We start from the raw sequence: 18,433 nt of genomic DNA, 5'->3' as shown, positions 1-18,433 counted from the left end.
TGATGCCACCTCTCCTGTTTGCCTGTCCTAGGGTAGCGGCTCTCAACCTTTTCAATGTTGCGGTCCTTTAATACAGTCCCTCATGTTGTGGTGACCCCTGGCCATGAAATTATTTCGTCGCTACTTCATAACTGCAATTTTGCTACTGTCATGAATCGTGTAGTATCTGATCTGAGATATCCTGTAGGTCGAGGACTGCTGGCCCAAGGGAAGGCAGGAAGGCAGCAGAGGATGGGATGACATTTTAAGTAGATGCTGACCCTGAGGTGCCAGAATTCTATTTTGGCTAAGTGGCTGCTGGGGAGGCAGATGAGGAAAACCAGAGCTGCCCTCTAACCTGCTGGCGTCTACAGGAGCCAGAAATAGGAAATGGTGTCTGGAGGACGTGTCCAGCCACGCTGCCAGGGAAACCACGGCAGGTCTCAGCTGGGAGAGACCAGGTCTCCCTTACGTCTTAGGCTTTGCTTTAGAGTAAAGCATGCCAGCTTGAGCTCTGCTTTCTAACAGCTGTTCCCAGGCCTGCTTTGTTCGAGCAGGTTCTGTTGTGTCACAGGATGAGTGGGTGTCTTATAGACTTGGTCAAATGGAACACACTTTTGTTCAGCAGAGCGGCCACTGGAGGCGCTTTTTATGGCAAGCCATGCAGGGAGTCAATGCAGGTGAGGCTTGCAGGGAAAGGGTTCAACATGGCCAGAGGAGCCCAGAGTCCTCAGAAAGAGAAAGGAGCTATCTGAAGCCACTGGGAATAAGCAGAGGGGAAGAAAGTCAGGGGGTAAGGAGAGGCCAGGTTTGAAAACAGCATAGACCATCCTAAAGGTCCCACAGAAGTAGAGCTGGGGTAGAGGCCAGAAAGAGAGCCCCAGGTTGGCAAGGGGCTCAGCCTTGTCTGACCCCAGGGATCAGGACTATGTTTCTTCAGGTCTCTGGCCATCTGCTTCCAGGAAGGTGAATAGCTCATGGAAACGTGGAACCAGAGAACACTTCCAAGGATGACAGTATGCCCAGTACCCACTGAAGTGTTGCCTGCTTCTTCAGGACACTAACTTGAGCCCCTTCCCCAGAAGCAGCCCCTTGCAAGTCAACTCCACATGGAAATACAGCGTTGTTCATTCCACGGCCCAAGCACCCAAGATCTCCCACACAGGACTCTGCTGAGAGGTCCCTCTAGGCTTTATCCAAGAACAGAGGTGAGAAGTGGTTGCTTTATTGGCTTCACATCTCCCAAAGAGCCAGCCCCCTGGATCCAGTGCACCCAGCCTTTTCCATGTCTACTTCAGTTCTGTATAAGCTCCAGGGCAGCACACGCACGCACACAGCCACTGTCTGGATAGTCTATGGTCAGTGGCACTTGGGAAACAGGACCTATGAAGAAAGTATAGCAGCTGGCCTTGGTATCATGCAGACCAAGGGTTCCCTAGGGTCTGAGTGTCTTCCCCTCTGAGCCAAACCCCAGGGTGTTCAGGCTGAGCTCAAATGGTGGGGAGTGGGTACAACACATGCAAGGGCAGATTATGGACCATGCGTAGGAAGCAGACGGATATGTGAGGGCCAGGGAGCAGGAAAGAGGCCAGCATCCTGAGGTTTCTGGGTTACTTTAGCTGCCATGCCTGCCCATCATCACGTAGGGGCCAATTTGTGGTTGTAGGCCGTCAGACCAGGGATTATCCTCTCCAGGGAAGTGAGTAGCCTGGAGGCAGCCAGATTTTCTCCCAGGGTTCCTTTGGGTCTCAAAAGTCCCTTCCTAGAATGTGTGGGAATGTTGATTGAACGCAGCCTGGAATGCCAAGGACAGTGTCCAGCATCAGTTTAGGGTATATTTTTTGGGGGGGACAACATGCCTTTTCTGTATTGTATTATTTTGGTTTGACTTTGAGATGGTCTTACTATGTAGCCCTGGCTAGTCTGGAACTAGTTATGAAGATGAGGCTGGTCTCAAACTTGGTGAGTTGTCTGCCTCTGCATCCCAAGTGCTGTGGTATCCTATCCGGCTATTTGCTGTATTCTGATCCTCTGACCTGTGGCTCTGGACAGGTGTTCTTCTTCTAAGGCAGGCTGCTCCGTAGAGCTGGCAGGTGACAGACATTATGTACAGTGCCCATTTCTTCCCCTTCCCCACACTCTGTCTCATTTTCCACCTGCCCCAGTCACTCCAAGGCAGAAACTAGGGCACAGATGTGAGTCCAGCACCCATACTGGATGATTCCCTGTCTCTCACCTGCCTGACCTGTTCCTCCCTGTGGAAGCCCATAGCTTTGTTTTCCCCTCACTCCGTCTGCCAGGGCCTCACCCTGGTGCTCCCCGGTGTGGCCCTGGGTGATGTGGGGTGTCTCCTCTATTATCTGTGAACAATAAATGCCTTTCCTGTGGCAGGCATCTGAGCTGGAAGTGTAATTCAGGGAAAGAACACCTGCCTAGCACATGCAAACTCCCTGAGACTTGCCCCTATCATCCCCCAATGAAACCAATGGCAGGGGTCTTGTGATCTGTCCTGAGCATAAGTGGATGATAATAAGACATTACAACAGATGATAAAACCAGAGTGTGGTCTCTGCGTGGTCAGCAGGTACAACATGCTTAGGCTCTCACTGTGGTCGCAGCTGCTGCAGTGGAGGACATGGGATGGGAACATTTTGTCCTAACCACCTCAGGGTTGTCCCATAGCTGGTTAAGGAGCCTTCAGGAGGCACAGGCCAGGCAGAGGTGGCTGCTCTGATCTCAGCAGAGCCCCTCCATTTTGAGATTCAGCCTAAGCCCCTGAATGAGCTCTACAGGGCCAGTTTTGTCTCACTGAACCCTGGACCTGAGGGCGAAGCCCTGCTGTGGACCTTCTGATGAACATAAGCGCATCCTGACCGCAACTAGCGAAGAACCCTTTCTGGATCCTGCCAGCTCTGTGGTCTCGGGTAATAAACCTAACAGAGCCTTGGGTCATGCTATTTATATGGTGGTCTGAAGAGGAATGGCCCCCATACATCACGTATCTGAATCTTTGGTTTCCACCAAAACACTAAAGTTGGTGGACTGTTGAGAAAGGACTAGGAGATGTGGCCTTGTTAGAAAAGGTGTCACTGGGGTGGGCTCTGAGGTTCCAAAAGCCCATGCCAGACCTAGTCTCTCTCTCTCTCTTTGCTTCCTGCCTGCAGATCAAGATGTAGCTCTCAGCTATTGCTCCTGTGCCTGCCTGCCTGCCCCTCTACTCCCTGCATGTTGTTCATGCACTCACCCTCTGAAACTACAGCCAATCCTCCAATTAAATGTTTCCTTCTTTAAGTCGTCATGGCATCTCTTCACAGCAATGGAGCAGTAACTGAAAGACTATGTCCCTCATTCCCAAGAGCTCTCTGGATACTCCGTCCTTCCACAGCCCCACAATCCAGTACCCCATAGTCCCCCTCCTCACACTTCTGGGTGGAGGCCATCATGATATTCTTGCATCTTGGACTGCCTGGCCCTGCCCACTGTTTCCCAGTGCCCTCAAGAGATGCCCAGGCTGGGCACGAACCGCCAGCACAGGGAGGCAGGGCCTCAAGGCACAGGGAGTTATCAGAATAGTATTTATTGATATGCTCAGTGCTACCTTGTTAATACTTCGTCACGTGGCGCGTGGCTGAGGTAATAGGGGCGGGGCCAGTGGGGCCTGGACTCCCATGGGAAAGGATCCGGCCAGCAGCTGGGGACCCAGGGAAGGGGGATGTGGTTATTGCGTTGTTATTCCTTCCCTCATTTGCACCCTGGCACCTATGCCTGCTCTCACCCACTGCTCACGTGGGTGCCAGCCGCTCGCTTGCTCACTCGCACACTCACACATGCTCACGCTCACTCATGGCACACTTGCCTCCTGCTTGTGTTGGTGAGCTCACTTGCACATGGGCACTGTGCCTCTCTGGCACACTCAATCATTCAGGCAGGTGCAGGTGCTTGTACTCACACCTGTTTACTTGGCACATTCACACCCGCCTAGAGGCTGCTCACACACATCATCCTCTGGTTTAAATGCACCCTCATTCTCCTGATGATAACAAGCTCGTCGGTTACAGTAATCATAGTAAAAATAAAGTGTGTGTCAGGCTACGTGGAGAAAGTGCATGTTGATTCGGACCTGGGGCAGCCCTCTGTCCCCCCACCTGAAGGCATCAGGGCCTTCTGCAGGGGCCAGGCCCTTAATTGAGTGACCCCTGGGGTCTGTCCTGAGGCCAGTGCCACCTTCCCCAGCACCCTCCTCACTTAACCTCTAGGCTGGGCCCAACTGGGTGTGCCAAGTTGTGTCAGCCCACAATGAAAACCCACTAAAAAAATAAACTCTTCGTCTTGCGGCCCAGCACACTGTGGGGGCGCCTGATGCCCAGGGTGGGCACCCTATCCCACCTTGTGCTCAAGCCCCAGCCTGCACTTGTGGATGCCATGGTGAGCCAGGTGGAAGGAGTGCTGGGCCCCGTGGCATGCAGACAGGAGGCTGAGGGGGTGTGGGCAGTACTGGGTGAGCAGAGTTCAGATCTACTCAAGCCTAGGCTCAGCTGGGCCATCCCTGGCTCATGTGGAGAGTTTCTGGTGGCCTGGGAGGCCCTGGCCCTCAAAACTCCACAGTACTCACAACTGTCCGTGGTTCCTCGAAGGTGGCGATGAGAATCTGCTGGGGTGGGGGGATGCTGAGGAGGTCGCCCATGTCTGAGGGTGCACAGGGCCCTCCTTCCTCCTCTTCCCGGGCCTCATATAGCGTGCTGATGTGGAGCAGGGGGTGAGTGGCATTTCGGCTCAGGATGGTGAGGGGGTCAGCCTTGCCCAGACTGCCTGGTGACAGGGATGCAGCAGCAGGGGCCGTGGGGGGTGAGCAGACATGGAATGGGCCCCCAGGTGGAAGCCCTGGCCGGGCAGGCTCTGTGGGGTATGGGACTTCCTTCTCGGGGAGCGGAGCATCTGAAAACAGGCAGGAACACAGGCGCATCACAATCTGGCTCACTCGCTGCTACCGCCCTCCCGGTGCCACCCATGGGTACCTACCGGGCCCCTAACGTCCATGGATGGCAGGCACCCTTGCATTTAGCAGCCAGCCTGGCTAACTCTAACTCCCCAGGAATAGCAATGCTGTTTGCTGAATTGCTGAATTCCCGCCCCTCTGCCCCCCAGTGGCTCACATCTGCCTGAAGCCATTATTGACTAAAGAGGTATGTTTCTTGGTGACTGCAGTCCTGTCTTCCTCATCCTCTGCCTTATGGGAGCATCCAGACCCCTATTAGACCTGCCCCTCACTTTAGGAGCAATCCATCTGTTACCTCTGCTGTGACCAAGCTGGCTAGCCTGGTCACCACCTCATCTACACCGCCCTCGGGTGCTTTCCCTCTTTGTGCCCTAGAGCGGGGATGGGGGTGTGGTGGGGGGTGGGGCTCCCTGGGAAGCAACATCCTGCTCGGTCCCCCACCTGCCTGGCTCCCTACCTTTGGTGGGTGCTGTAGCCAGGCCCAGCCCACATTCCTCTGTCTGGGACAGGAAGCCACCTTCCTGGCTCCGGGAGGCTGGTAGGGCAGGGGGTACTGCCTCAGTCTTGGCCTTCTTGGTACCTAGGATATAGGGATGAACATCCAAGGAGAAGTGACGGGTATGCTTTTTCTCAGAGGCAGCAGGCGGGGCAGAGGAGGGGCCTGTATCACCTCCACTACCCTTGTAGTGGTGGGCAGCCCGGGCACCAGCATCCAGCAGCGGGGCAATAAGCGTGTCTGTGGCTGTCTTTCTGCGCACTGGCTTGGGCTTCTCGGTCTTGCTGTTTTCCACGCGCATAATGGCCAGCTGCTCCTTGAAGGGCTGCGGCAGCGGGTTGCTGGTGGGGATCCACTTCATTTTCTTACGGGGCCGCTTGACCACGGGTGGCTCGGCAGAGCCATCAGGCTCTGCAGGGTTGATGCTGGGGTCCACGGTCTGGATGCCAGAGTCCCGCACAGTGGGTGTGGTGTCGTGGTTGGACTGAGCCAAGGCAGCCAGAAGCTGACGCACCACGTTGTCGTACATGAGGTCGCTCTCATTGGTGATGAAGTCCAGCCGATTAAGCGACTTGATGTGGTCGCGGTTCTCGTTACAGAACATGGCCAGGATGTTGATGTCGCAGAACTGCGAGCGGCGCCACTGCCGGCGCGTCTTGATACCCACCTTGTGTAGTTTGTCAAAAATGAAGTTGCTCTTGCGGAAGATGAAGAGGTGGATGAGATTGATTAGGATGATGAGGTTCATGAAGCAGAGCAAGACGATGTCCACACCTGCAATGATCCGCTGCAGCTGCACGGATGGCAGCTTGCAGCTGACGCGCACCGTGGGCCCAGCGCTACCCACCGGCCCGTCAGGTGAGGCGCCCAGGGCACAGGTGAACTCATTCTGCTTCTGGGTGGCGTAGTACGTGCATAGGTAGGAGATGGGGACCACACTGAGCAGCAGGATCAGCACGTGCCGTGCCAAGTACAGCTTGGCCAGGAAGTTGCTGCGGCCCCGGCGTTCCAGGTACTTCTCAAACAAATTCTGCTCCGGGCTCTTCTCCTTCTCGGCGTTCTCAATGATCTCTCGCTTCTCACGCTCCGTGATGCCTGGCCCCTTGGACTGGATCTGCTTCTCAATCTTGGGGGCACGACCTTCGGCCGCTCGGTGGTAGCAGTTGTCGATCTCCTGAAGCAGGAAGTTGAGCTCGGAGGTGAGGCGTGTGGAGGCCAGAAACTCCCAGCCCAGTGCGGGCACGTACATGATGGCAGCAAAGGCCAGCAGTGCGTAGGGCAGGAACTTGTGCTCAAACAGCGATGGCCAGTGGCTGGCATCCACGCCGGGCAGCGCATCCCGCAGCTCTGTCCAGCAGTAGCCACGGGCGTACAGCGCCTGGTCACGGGTGAAGTTGTGCGGAGTATAACAGTAAATTGGTTCCTCTGAGGGTAGAGAGGAGACACGGGCTAGGGCAAGAGGTGGGACTAGCCTGAGGAAGACCAGGTCTTGAGATGAAGGGCATAGGATGGACCTGATCTCATCTCTGCTCAGACCCCTCCCTATGCAGGTGGCTGGGCTCTACAGCCCCTCCCGTAGAGCTGCCTGCCTTATGCAGGGACTGCTGTTCCCCACTCCTCTAAGGCCAGTTTTCCCTCACACTACAATGTTGTGTGTACAGTTCCAATCCTGAGTACCACTTATGAAGTGGTTAGCCAGGGGTTAAGACCTGAATGTATGAGCTGAGGAAACTGACCTATACTATTCATCTTGGTCTAGAAAATCCATAAAGACTGTATGTACAGAACAAACTGAGGTCTAGAGGGGATCAAGACAGACCATGCGGGCAGCAGAGTTCCTCTCTCAGCATCCCACGGGGACCAAATGCCAGTCTTGGCCACTGGCTTTGCACCACCAGGATTGCTGGCCTAGAGGCTCCTATCTAGCCAGAGGCAGTCACTGAGGCCCAGTGCCTGTGACAGGAGTAAAGGGTCTCACAAGTCCCCCTGTCTTGGAGGAAGAGAAATATGGGAACCCTGGGTGCTGGTGTTAGGGCATGCTCACTGGCTGGCCACATCTGTCACTGAAAATGAACAAAGGGCCTGTCTGCATTTGGTTTATGTGGACACATGTCCTGAAGCAAAGGACGTCACACATGCTTGTACTGGGCTGTGTTCAGTCTTGTTTTGCAATCTTATGCTTTCAGTTAGTTTTCAGAAAAACTTGGAGGCTCAAAGTCCACCAGACTGGGTCATGATCCCTTAGGTACCAGGCTATGCTTTCCTACGGCATTAATCCAAGCCAGATATGCCTTAGCTATCTCTCATACACTCAAGACTGGCTCCAGCTTAAAACCCTTCACCACAGTCTTGAGATCAGAAAGTAACGGGGTCTAACCGGCTCGTCTGGACAGGGAGATGGCAGAGACCCAGGCTTGCTGGCAGACTAACGTGAGGGTTTGAGTATCAAATGTCCCCTATAGGCCTATGTGTCTGAACGTTTGGGCCGCAGCTGGAGGCACTGTTTTGGTAGGTTGTGGACTCTTTGGGGTGTGGGTTCTAGCTCGAAGCATGAATCTAGGGAGGGCCTATATATACCTCAGTGTGAAAGAGCTCCACACCACACCAGGAGCCCCTGCCACGAATGAAGCCACCCCAGCCATATGCCTTATCCCATGCGCTAGCCCCTGAAACCATAAAGCACATCAAATCCTCCCAGTTAGGTTGTCTCTGCTACAGCAACAAGAAAAGTAACCAACACAGACATTAGTCATAGTCGATGTCTTCAGGGGTCCAAGAGGCAGGCAGGGGACAGAGACCTCATTGCTTCCATGTGCTTCCTGTGGTACCAGCAATATATAGGGGTTCTGGCCCCATTCTAACTTAGCCTAGGACCTTGGTCACCATTTGGAGTACCTGCCCACATAGCCTCTCATCATGAAGAGTCAAAGACACTTAGGCCTCAAGGACTATCAGAACATAATTCAGTCAAGGGGAACCCCAAGACCAGTGGCTATATGGCCTGGGAAGGTATGGAGAGTTCCAATGGAGATGTGGGTAGGCTAGATAAAGATAAGAGTGAGCCTTGGTTAGATGGTCAGATACTGGGGCTTCCTGAAGGTGGGGCCATGTCTACATGAGAGCTGAGTGCCTGGCCATGACAGGGGTGGAGGAGGAGGCTAGGGACAGTCATGGAAAGTTGATCCCTTTAACCTGAGGTCCTGGAGGACAGGTGTCCAGGCCAGGATGAGCTGGGCTCTGAGGAGAGCACATGGGGACAGCAAAGGAATCGGCTCTCTTGGTTGAAAAAAAAATGGAATTTTATTTTATTTTATTTTATTTTATTTTTTTTTTCGGTCCTTACAGCTGATCCCTAAAACCACAGAAGGGTAAGTGGTCTTCTCTCAGGAAATTTGAGTCCCACCTTGAATCAAGTCCATCTCTACATGCACAGCCAAGCTGTAAGCTGGGCAAGCAAGAGGAGAGAATCCCCATACTCCCTCAGGCACTTCCACTCCTCCTTGGTTGGCCTGTGTCTGCAGAGGCACGTGGCGCTTCTGATGGCATGGCAGATACCAAAGGACCTAAAGAAGGGCAGGTGTCCACGCATGGTTGGCTACCATAGGGTGCTGATGCTGTGGACTTGTGCTGAGCCTGAACTGGGCAGGATGGCAGGTACACAGACACTGGATGCTCTGTCCTGACACAGTGGCTGCATGGAGCTGTCTGAGGCTCCTCTCTTGGGATTTCCCAGGGGTGATGGCTTCTTGTCTGGGTAAGTACAGGGGCTCAAGGAGGAGACATGAAAGCTGGTCCATCTCAGTGCACACAGGGCTAGCTCTGCAGCGTGCTGCTGAACCGTCTTTCCCCACAGGACAGTACTGTTTAGACCTGGACTGCTGGGTCATGAGAGTACACTGAGATTTCTAGCCAAGGAAACTACTAAGCTGAGACTGTCATCACGGTGGCAGGGGGTCAACTGCCATGGCCACAGGGCACTGCTGCAGCTTCAGCTAGAGCAGGTCTGAATTGTAAGGGCACAGACCTGTAGGGTTTTTTACTTGAAATTCTGCCCAGGGCTGGGAATGAACTTGGGCTCCAGACACATCTCCAGCCCACTCCTTGGGTCCAGCCTGCACATGGTCCAGCTCACTTAGTCTGCCACTTGGGGAAGAAAAAACTTTCAAGGTTCTGCTGAGGCTGTTGCCTCTAGCCAGCTCACAACCAGCTCACAACCAGCTCATCTCTCCTCACCCCCAGGGCAGATCCAAAACCCTTCCCCAACTCTTTTATGGTGGAATGACAGCTCCCACATCCTGACTTCTGCACCTTGGGACTGTTGCTTTGTGTCGTAAAAGCAACTCTGCAGCTGGGATTAAGGATTTTATGGGAGATGATCCTGGATTATCTGAGTGGGACAAGGGAACACAAGGGTCCATTTCAAAGGAAGGTAGTGGTGGATAGAAAAGGCCTGAGCCAAATGTCGTGAGGTGGCTTGGCTGTGAAGGTGCACTCAGACTTGCCAATGGAAGTTCCATCAGGACCAGCCCTGCCTACAGTTTGCCCATCCTGTTGTCAGGCTTGGGGCAAGCATCTTTATTCACTGAGCTACCTCACCAGTTTTTTCTGGCCCATGGAAGGTGCTGGACATCAACCTAGGACTGCTAGTATGCTAAGGAAGCTCTCTGCTGCCAAGCCACACCCTAGTCCCGAGCACCATTTAAAGCCAGAGTTGGTGCTAGTTTGTTCCAGCAGTGTGGGCAGATAACAGGAGGCCCTGGCTTCTTACAAGCTGCCTGCTTCATGTGTGTATGTGCGTAGGGGGAGCGCTCCATCCCGATACTTCCTGCAGTCACAGGGGTGGATGCTTCAGAGTGCTGCAGGTCTTGCAGGGGTGGGGACCCATACCTGGGACAGAAAGGGTTGACTTTCAGGGACCACAGGGAAAAAGGAGATGGACTGGTATCTGAGTGCCTTCAGTTCTCACAGACCCACCACAGAGATCTGCCCGGCTGGGTGGGATGCCCAGGGAAAGCCCAGCAGCCGGGTGCAGGACCCACCTGTGCTAGTCAGTATAGGACACTTTGTTTTTCCTTAAGAAGAAAGAGTGCTGAGAACGAGACACACACTGGGTAACATGCAACTTCTGTGAGCTGGACACTCACACCCAGGTGATATCCAGAAATAACCCCAAGTACGTGGGACCCGATCATTTGACTATTTCAGGAAAAGTCGTTGCTGGCCTCCCAGTCTGGGTCTGAGAGATCTGGTGGCTCTTTGCCTTTTTCCCCTTCTCCCACTTCTGGTCTTTGTGTCCTGACTCTTTCGCCTGCCTGAGTGGCAGGGGGTTTATTTCATAGCTGCCCTGGCTCCATTACTAGCCGGTCTCCAGACAGGAGTCGTCTGAGATTTTCTTGGGTCTCTCTTAAACCCCGAGCTCTACCTTTAGCTTCTGCTGAGTGGAGATCACCAGTGCTGGGCTCAAAGGTTGGGGAACATAGCGTAACCCATTATATGGAGGGCAGGCACCTTCTACAAGGGTTATCCAAACAGCACCCTCCTCTAACATTCAGGATTGAATGCCCCTATAGGTAGGACCCAGGTGTATGCAGAAAAATAAAATGGAGGGGCCACTGGTCACACAGGTTATAGTACCCACAGAAGTGGGGTGGTTGGCTTAAAACAGCAGACATGTACCTCACAGATCTGGAGGCCAGAAGAACAAAATCTTTCAGGAAGTCGGTCACCACTGAGAACCCTGGCATAGAGTCCTGGATGTCCCTGTCCTACCTTCTATGCTCTCACCAAGTAGTCCCCAAGAAATGATGGGACCTTGAGAGAAGGAGCCACTAAGGTACCCGTTCCCCACATCTGAGTCTCTTGTGTTTGGGGTCCCTGGATACTTCTGGTTCTGTGGGACAAAGGATGTGAAGAGCTCCAGGCAGCTACTGGGCTGTCCTGAATCGAAGCCAAAAGAAGCAGTCAGTGCTGTGCTGGAAGTCAGGGAGGGCAGAGGTTACAAGTAAGGCTGGCTGTACCTTCTGTCTCTCCTCTCAGCCAATCAGTGCTTCAGAACTGTGCCGGAAGTCAGGGAGGGCAGAGGTTACAAGTAAGGCTGGCTGTACCTTCTGTCTCTCCTCTCAGCCAATCAGTGCTTCAGAACTGTGCCGGAAGTCAGGGAGGGCAGAGGTTACAAGTAAGACTGGTCGTACCTTCTGTCTCTCCTCTCAGCCAGGAGCAAGCTTACTAGTCAAGCATAGGGCCTCATCCTTGCTAGGTAGGCCCTAGGACCTCTCCTCACACTTGTGGTAGGCCTATCTCAGCATGGGTAGGAGGACTTAGGAAACGTGGGCCTTAGGTGGGCACCTGCAGTTCTGTGGGAAAGCACAGGGGGATTGAAGCAGTGGGTCCAGGATCTGGTCTAACATGGAGGACACCTTGGTGGTTCCAGGCCCACTCAGATGCAGGGTGTTTGGAAGTCCCACAGGTGACAAGCTGGGCCAGCAGTGTCTGAGTATAGGGATCATATCAAGGGATCATCAAAGATGGCCCAGTCCACCCACATCTGAAGCTGCCTACTACCTCTGTCATAGATAGAGCTGTGTTCCCCCAAGTATCTGCTGTTGTCCTGGCCCTGTATTTTGGACTGATAGAAACAGCCTTTGTAGATGTAAATAAACTGAGAGAACACTCCCAACCTTACGATATACTTGTGACTCAAGGGAGGGTAACAGACATGGGGAAATCCCTAACAGAGGATAGGTCTTGGTTGGTGGAGCTATAAGCCAAGGGATACCAGGGAAGGTCTGCAGCCACTGCTCATTAGGAAGAAAGGGACTCTGGAGAGAACTCAGCCTCACCTACACCTGGCCCCTGGAACTGTAAGGTACATTCTGTTGTAAGCCAGCCACTCCATTGCTGGTACTGTGATCAGCATGACCAAAGGTCCCTTTATACACACACCTGGGTGTGACTGAGTGTCAGGCCTTTGGTGTCCACGGATGGAAACCAGGAGAACTTCCTCCGCCTTTGGCATGGTATTAAGCAGTCTGAAGGATGCCTGCCCTCAGGTCGGACATCCCTAGGTCCTGGAGTTTCCTGAAAGGTGAGGCACCTGTGGATGATGGGTGAAGAAGTGGGTATCAGAATACCTGTTCTTGTTGCTCAGTAGCTGCAGACGGCAGATCGACCTGCACCTCCAGGGGAACTCTGGAGTCCTGACTGACAGTCTTCTTCCTGCTCTGAAACTGGCATCTCTGGCCACAGATTAGATTTGTGGATATGGACACCTGAATCCTTGCCTCAGCTCAGGTCCAGGTGGGGGATGCTATTTCCCATCTCTGTGTGTCACCAGAAGCCAGCTCCCTAGTGCCTTTCAAATCAGTTCATGTCACCTTAGGCAGGGCCCACTATACATGTGTACTCTCCTGCGTATGACCACAGATGCACCCACAGGCTCCCTCATACAGCAGGCCCAGTTCTATCGACCTAACACATCAGCTTCTCAACCCATTCACTCTTCCCTGACCTGCTCTACCTTCTACCTACACTGACTGCCTTTGCCAGTCAAGGGTGGCCTCTTGGAACATCATTGCTTGATGTCCTCCAGGGCCAGCCCCTATCTGGCCTCCTCTGCAGAAGACCTTTGGAAAGGGGTAATTTAGAGTTCCTCAGGAGTAGTAACTTCACTTTCCTACACTGTCAGCCCCAAGAATCCCATGCAGCATCATGGGGTTTTCAGTATCCCAAGCAATGCCCTCAACTCTCATCCTTCTCTGGTCCTCCCTACCATCACCTCCTGTGACATTCTACAACTCAGACCCCACATCCCATTCATACTGAGGGCCAGCAAGTGTAGGACAGGCCTATTCTCCTCATGGTTTGAGGCTGAAGGAATGGAAGACCAAACAACAGTAAAACAGAGGAGGTCTCTCAGGCGGCCCTATCTCAACCCCTCATGCCAGACTGAGGTGGTGCCCAAGGTCTGTGATGAGACCTGCAGGCAATGCCTCACCGCCTGGCCCGGGTGGGTGCGGTCCAGCTGGAACTAGCTGCTTGGCGCTGAGAGCCAGCGCGCACAGACTCTGGGCGCTAAACACCTGCGGACGCGCGCCCTGCCTCACCTGCGAAGTTCTTGGTGAAGACCAGGGTGACCAGCAGGATGGGTACCAGCACGGTGCCGATGGTGACCACGCGGTCGAACGGCAGTTCCAGCTTGAGCTGCAGCAGCAGCGCGGCCAGCGCGCCCGCCTTGTCGTCCTGCGAGCCAGGCAGGATCAGCTCCCTCAGCTTCTCGCCCGCCAGCAGCGCGGTCGCCATGTCCGCCGACTGCTCCAGGAGGTGGTGCATGGGGGGCGGGGGCGCGTCCCGGCGGGGTACGGGCGGGGGGCGCGGGCGGGGCCCCGCGCCAGAGAGGGCGGCGGGGGGCGATGGAGACCGAGGTCACCGGGGCGCGGGGCACAGGGCGCAGGAAAAGGGATGTCAGCAGGAATGCGGCGGGGCTCGGGGGTCCGCCGCCCCGCGAGAGGGGTCGAGCTGCCAGGGCGCCGGGCCGCCGCCGCCCCCGCCGTGCGCTGTAGCCGGCCCGCGCCCTGCGTCCCTCTCGGGGGCGGCGGCGGCTCTCCTGCCTGGGCCGCGCGGCCCGCTCCCGCCGGGGAGGGGGGCTGTTTACCTGCGGCAACTCCGCGGCGTGGCTCCGCCCCCAGCCCCCCCACCCTCCACGTAGCTGCGGCGTTGGCGATGACTTTGCAAAAAAAAAAAAAAAATTTTTTTTTTTTAAATGAAATGAATCGAGTTCATATTGACCATCCCCTTGCATCAGGGTTGGGCCAAAGCCCTGGTCCCCCCTATCTCTGTGCACGGAAAGAGGCGGATCGCCCGCTCTGGGGTCAGATGGTGTCTGGTAGCCAGAGGGTTCTAGTTCTACACCTCAGCTCTCCTGCTCTTCACTGGGACCCAGGCTCCACATAGTCGCAGAGGCTGCCTCGTGAGATGTTGCAGACAAGGGCAAGGAAGCCCGAACCCTCTTTTCCAGGCTAGTGCCTGCACATAAATGCTGTGGGGCGTCCTCTCCAAAGCTCCCGGATGCCTCTTCACTGCAGCCATGTCCCGACCCAGGAGTGCCCAGTTAAACACTGTGATGGGACGCCAGCCAGTGCGGATATGCTTGTTAACCCAGCATCTCCACTTCACCCACTGTCAACATTCATGGAGCTGTGCCAGCTCGCGGGGGCTTCTAGGATTGTCACCTGACCCCCCTGGGCCACCCACATGTTCTCTCCTCCCAGGAGCTATACACAAACTTCTGCAGGATTCCTTGGCTCAGTATCTCTCCATCACTGCCTAAAGTCCAGACATGGTTGCTGCAGCCTAGGGGTCAGGAAGAGTCAAGAAAGCATCCAGGCAGGTCCTGAGGCTTCAGTGGGTTTGGGTGCATGGGGTTTTGAGGGAGAACCAATATGGGGTGGGGGGTTGGGGAGTCCTGAAGAGCCCACCTTTTAGGAAGCGGACTGTGTATGTCTGTAGTAGTAACTTCTTTCAATAGCCATTCACTATCTGGAAACATCTCCTTATACCAGAGCAAAACCTGGAGGGGCCGCTGTCCTGTCTGGCCTGACCCTTTCTGGTGCATTCTTGCTTCCACATATTTTACCTTCACCTTATTCTCTAATGAACAACAATCCCTAGATTACTGGCTGCGCTCTCCCCTAAGCTGGGGGAGGGAGCTTGGTCAAATTTTCATTCTTTGCTTAGTGTCTTTGAGCACAGACTTGCAAGTCCAGTTTGGTTCATCAAGGAGCCCATCTCATCCAACTTACGAAGGCTCTTAGAAGTTGGTATTTACCTGAATTCAGGGATAGGCCAGGGAAGACAGGCAGGGCTCCAGTACAGGCCCTGACTGACTGCTCCTTCTAGAAATACTGGGTTCTAGGTGGGTCTGGTTCCATTTAAGACCCTCTTCAGTCCTAGGCATTACAACACAGCCAGCAGGGGCTGTTCTCAGGTGAGCTGGTGGTCTTTTCTGCTTTCACACACATCTGGATCAGGATACAGGAGATGATGGTAGAACCAACTCCAAAGATTGTAGCTAGTAGGGTGCAAAGGAAAGACACCCTTATCATTAACACCAGTGCCTTCTAAGACAGAAAGGGGTCTGGGGTTATGGAGTGTTTATTTGGGGGGAGGGTAGTGGCAGTGACTGCCCACTGGCAGAAACAAACTTTTATGAACCAAGGTCAGTAAAAGGAAGCAGGAGCAGCTCAGCTGACTCGGTGGTCCCACCTATACCAACATTCAGTCTTGAGACCAGGAAGCCACACGAGTCACAGAAGACTGAAGCATGGCTGGACCTAATGGTCCATAGGGTGAGGCTCAGTGTCTCCCTGTTGTGGCTGCTGTTTATCCAACCGGCAGACTCCACTGTATCACAGGTCCTGGCATGGCCATCTAGCCACAGCTTGCTGGAAGTAAACACGGGGAGCCACACTCTCCTCCGCGGCACTCTGCTTACCTGCCAAGTACACAAGGTAGAGTGGCACTGACCACTAACATCCAGACATGGTTGCTGCAGCCCAGGGGTCAGAAGAGTCAAGAAAGCATCCAGGCGGGTCCTGAGGCTTCAGTGGGTTTGGGTGCATGGGGTTTTGAGGGAGAACCAATATGGGGGGTGTTTAGGGAGTCCTAAAGAGCCCACCTCTTAGGAAGTGGACTGGAGTGCTCACTTTTGGAGAGCCTGGAGTTCAGGAGGTAGATCGCAGCCTGTGTAGACACCATTGGTAACACTGTATTCTAGCAGCGCTCCAAAACAGGGGTCCTGATGAAGGAAGACCAGAGACACAGTGAGTGAGGCCCAGTCTCCTGGTGCAGGTGCATGCTGAGTGAAGAAGTCATTTCCTGAGACCTGTGTCCTTCCCTCCCTTCCCACATCAGGACAATGGCAATCCAGGGTCCTGCAAACTCACTCTGACAAGCACATGAGGGTTTCCCAGAACGATCAGCAGTGCTTTGGGTCTTGTAATTGCAACATTAAATCTTTTTGAATTGGACAAGAAACCCAAAAAATAACGGTCATCTTCAAATCTATCTTCATTTGACCGCACCTAGGGACACAAAGATGAAGGAACATGGTATTTTAACTGTTTTTCTCAATACTTGCAAACAGAGAGGTTAAGGTTAAGAAGCAACATGACCTTATTTAATTTAAAATGAGACAGGGCTTCTATCAGCACTTTTCAGTCTACAGACAGGGAAACCCCCAGACGCTAACTGGTTATGTCGGGTAGTAGAGGTTTTTTTTTTTTTTTTTTTTTTTTTGTTTTATGTTTTTTTTTTTAGATTTATTTATTTATTTTATGTATATGTATATCTGTCTTCAGACACACCAGAAGAAGGCATCAGATTGCATTGCAGATGGTTGTGAGCCACCATGTGGTTGCTGGGAATTGAACTCAAGACCTCTGGAAGAGCAGTCAGTGCTCTTAACCGCTGAGCCATCTCTCCAGCCTCTGCAGTAGAGTTTTAGATGGTATTACTTCTCTCTTTTGCATCTGAGTTTTCTACCTACAGTTAGCATGTCCTTGCAGTAGGGACATTTAACAATTAACAGGCAGTGGTGTGAGAGTGCAGTTGTCCTTGCATGGTGGCGCAAAGGCCACTGTATTGGGTTCTCCTGACACCCACCCACTCTGCTCCCTAGCGCCCCCCCTTTTTTTTGAGGCAGGGTTTCTCTGTGTAGCCATGGTTGCCCTGGAACTCACTATGTAGACCAGGCTGGCTTTAAACTCAGAGAGACTCATTTACCTCTGCTTCCTGCCACACTGGTCTTTCGCCATCTTACTCCTCCATGGCCTATTCCTTCCTAGATCCTTTGGGTTTTGTTGAACAATGTGCTGTCATCAGCGCTTCTGCAAACACTGGAATCTAGGAGTCTCTAGCCTGCAGTGCAGTCTTACACTGTGCATCGGGTTCTTTCATTTTATTTGAATATGTCTATCACTCACTAAATAACCAGCAATGTTAAGTGCATGCCAGCTAGCCAGAGTGAGAGAGCGAGAGAGCGAGAGAGCGAGAGAGCGAGAGAGCGAGAGAGCGAGAGAGAGAGAGAGAGAGAGAGAGAGAGCGAGCGAGCGAGCTTACAGTGGAGATGACGATGACCAGGTATTCTTGTCCCTGGAACTCCTCAACTGAGCCGACCTTTATGTCAGTCAAGTCCACGTTTCGCAGAAGGATTTTTATTTTCTCTACCTTTAAAAGAGGTTAAAAGATTAAAATAACATTAAAAAAATAAAGATATTTATTATTATAGCTAAACCAAATACTAGTATGGTTTGGGTCTCCCTTTCCCACCCTTATTTTGAGTACTTGGTACACAGCTGGTAGCACTCTTTTGGGAAGCTGTGCAACTTTTAGAGAGGGGCTCAGCAAGGAGAAGTAGGTCACTGAGGGCTTCTCAAGGGCCCTCTGGCCCTGCTTCCCAGTCCTCTGTGATGGGAGCAGTCTCTGCTACATGCTCCACTGTCATGGATTAAGCTACTCCACCATGTCTTCCCCTCCATGACAAATGAAGTCCTCTGAAATCATGAGCCAACACGAGTCCTCTCCTCCCTGCCTGAGTTGTTTCATCAAGTGTTCTCGAGGCGACATGGGGATGTAACACAAAGTCTGTGTGGAAGAAGTGTGGCTTTTGCAGCTGGTTTGCACAAGGAATTAGGAACATTTTGGGGCTGTGGATACAGAAGCGCTAGACGCTGTAAGCTTAATGGGTGACTGCTGGGAGCCTGCAGAAACAGAGTGCTGCAGTGTGGACAGTTCATCAACTAGGGACAAAAAAGAGCCTAGAGGGCGCATTCTCATCCAACTACCATAGAGTCCCTCAAGCTCGCTGGCACGTGATGCTCAGGAAGGCACACAGGGACCATGTGACCAGATGCAGAGCCCAGGACACCATTAGTCCGTCGTCCCACTGCTTCTGTAGCTTTCAGCTA

At 53.3% G+C, this 18,433-nt stretch overlaps 2 protein-coding genes across 7 annotated transcripts in view; both read right to left on the bottom strand.

Annotated features, from left to right (window-relative positions):
* Window positions 1-1,203: 1,203 nt before the first annotated feature.
* Window positions 1,204-14,125, bottom strand: Panx2 (pannexin 2). 5 transcript variants are annotated; one of them, XM_076911857.1, is made up of 5 exons: window positions 13,574-13,711; window positions 12,414-12,564; window positions 5,433-6,896; window positions 4,592-4,914; window positions 1,204-1,362 (listed from the first exon to the last, which is right to left on the bottom strand). In XM_076911857.1, the coding sequence occupies exons 2-5, from the start codon at window positions 12,484-12,486 to the stop codon at window positions 1,339-1,341; spliced, it is 1,884 nt and encodes a 627-aa protein (XP_076767972.1). In that variant the 5' UTR covers window positions 12,487-12,564; window positions 13,574-13,711; the 3' UTR covers window positions 1,204-1,338. The 5 variants fall into 5 exon arrangements, with proteins under 5 accessions (XP_076767972.1, XP_034372977.1, XP_076767973.1 ...); XM_076911858.1 differs by lacking the exon at window positions 13,574-13,711 and adding an exon at window positions 11,489-11,612 and having other exon boundaries at window positions 1,205-1,362; window positions 12,414-12,562; XM_034517086.2 differs by lacking the exon at window positions 12,414-12,564 and having other exon boundaries at window positions 13,574-14,125.
* A 1,478-nt stretch (window positions 14,126-15,603) lies between these two features.
* Window positions 15,604-18,433, bottom strand: part of Mov10l1 (Mov10 like RNA helicase 1) — a 65,004-nt gene continuing 62,174 nt past the window's right edge. The window contains exons 24-27 of one of the 2 annotated variants that reach the window (XM_076912298.1): window positions 17,586-17,693; window positions 16,412-16,549; window positions 16,172-16,263; window positions 15,604-15,960 (exon numbers count right to left, since the gene is read on the bottom strand). In XM_076912298.1, coding sequence (XP_076768413.1) covers window positions 15,957-15,960; window positions 16,172-16,263; window positions 16,412-16,549; window positions 17,586-17,693 — 342 coding nt within the window. In that variant the 3' untranslated portion in view covers window positions 15,604-15,956. Of the gene's footprint in view, window positions 15,961-16,071; window positions 16,264-16,411; window positions 16,550-17,585; window positions 17,694-18,433 lie in introns of those variants that run through there. The other variant, XM_076912299.1, reaches the window with a different exon arrangement.

The sequence above is a fragment of the Arvicanthis niloticus genome, chromosome 13, assembly GCF_011762505.2.
Source record: "Arvicanthis niloticus isolate mArvNil1 chromosome 13, mArvNil1.pat.X, whole genome shotgun sequence".
NCBI classification, from domain to species: Eukaryota; Metazoa; Chordata; class Mammalia; order Rodentia; family Muridae; genus Arvicanthis; species Arvicanthis niloticus.
This window is presented reverse-complemented; position numbering and strand designations above follow the sequence as displayed.

Bases quoted from the DNA above. Each gene is read 5' to 3' on its own strand.
- Panx2 (XM_034517086.2), bottom strand. From the start codon at position 13,799: ATGCACCACCTCCTGGAGCAGTCGGCGGACATGGCGACCGCGCTGCTG. The intron at 6,897-13,573 runs GTGAGGCAGGGC...CTCTACCCTCAG, and splicing joins CTTCACCAAGAACTTCGCAG to AGGAACCAATTTACTGTTAT. The intron at 1,363-4,591 runs GTGAGTACTGTG...CTTTCTTCATAG, and splicing joins TCGAGGAACCACGGACAGTT to GTCCTGTTTCCCAAGTGCCA.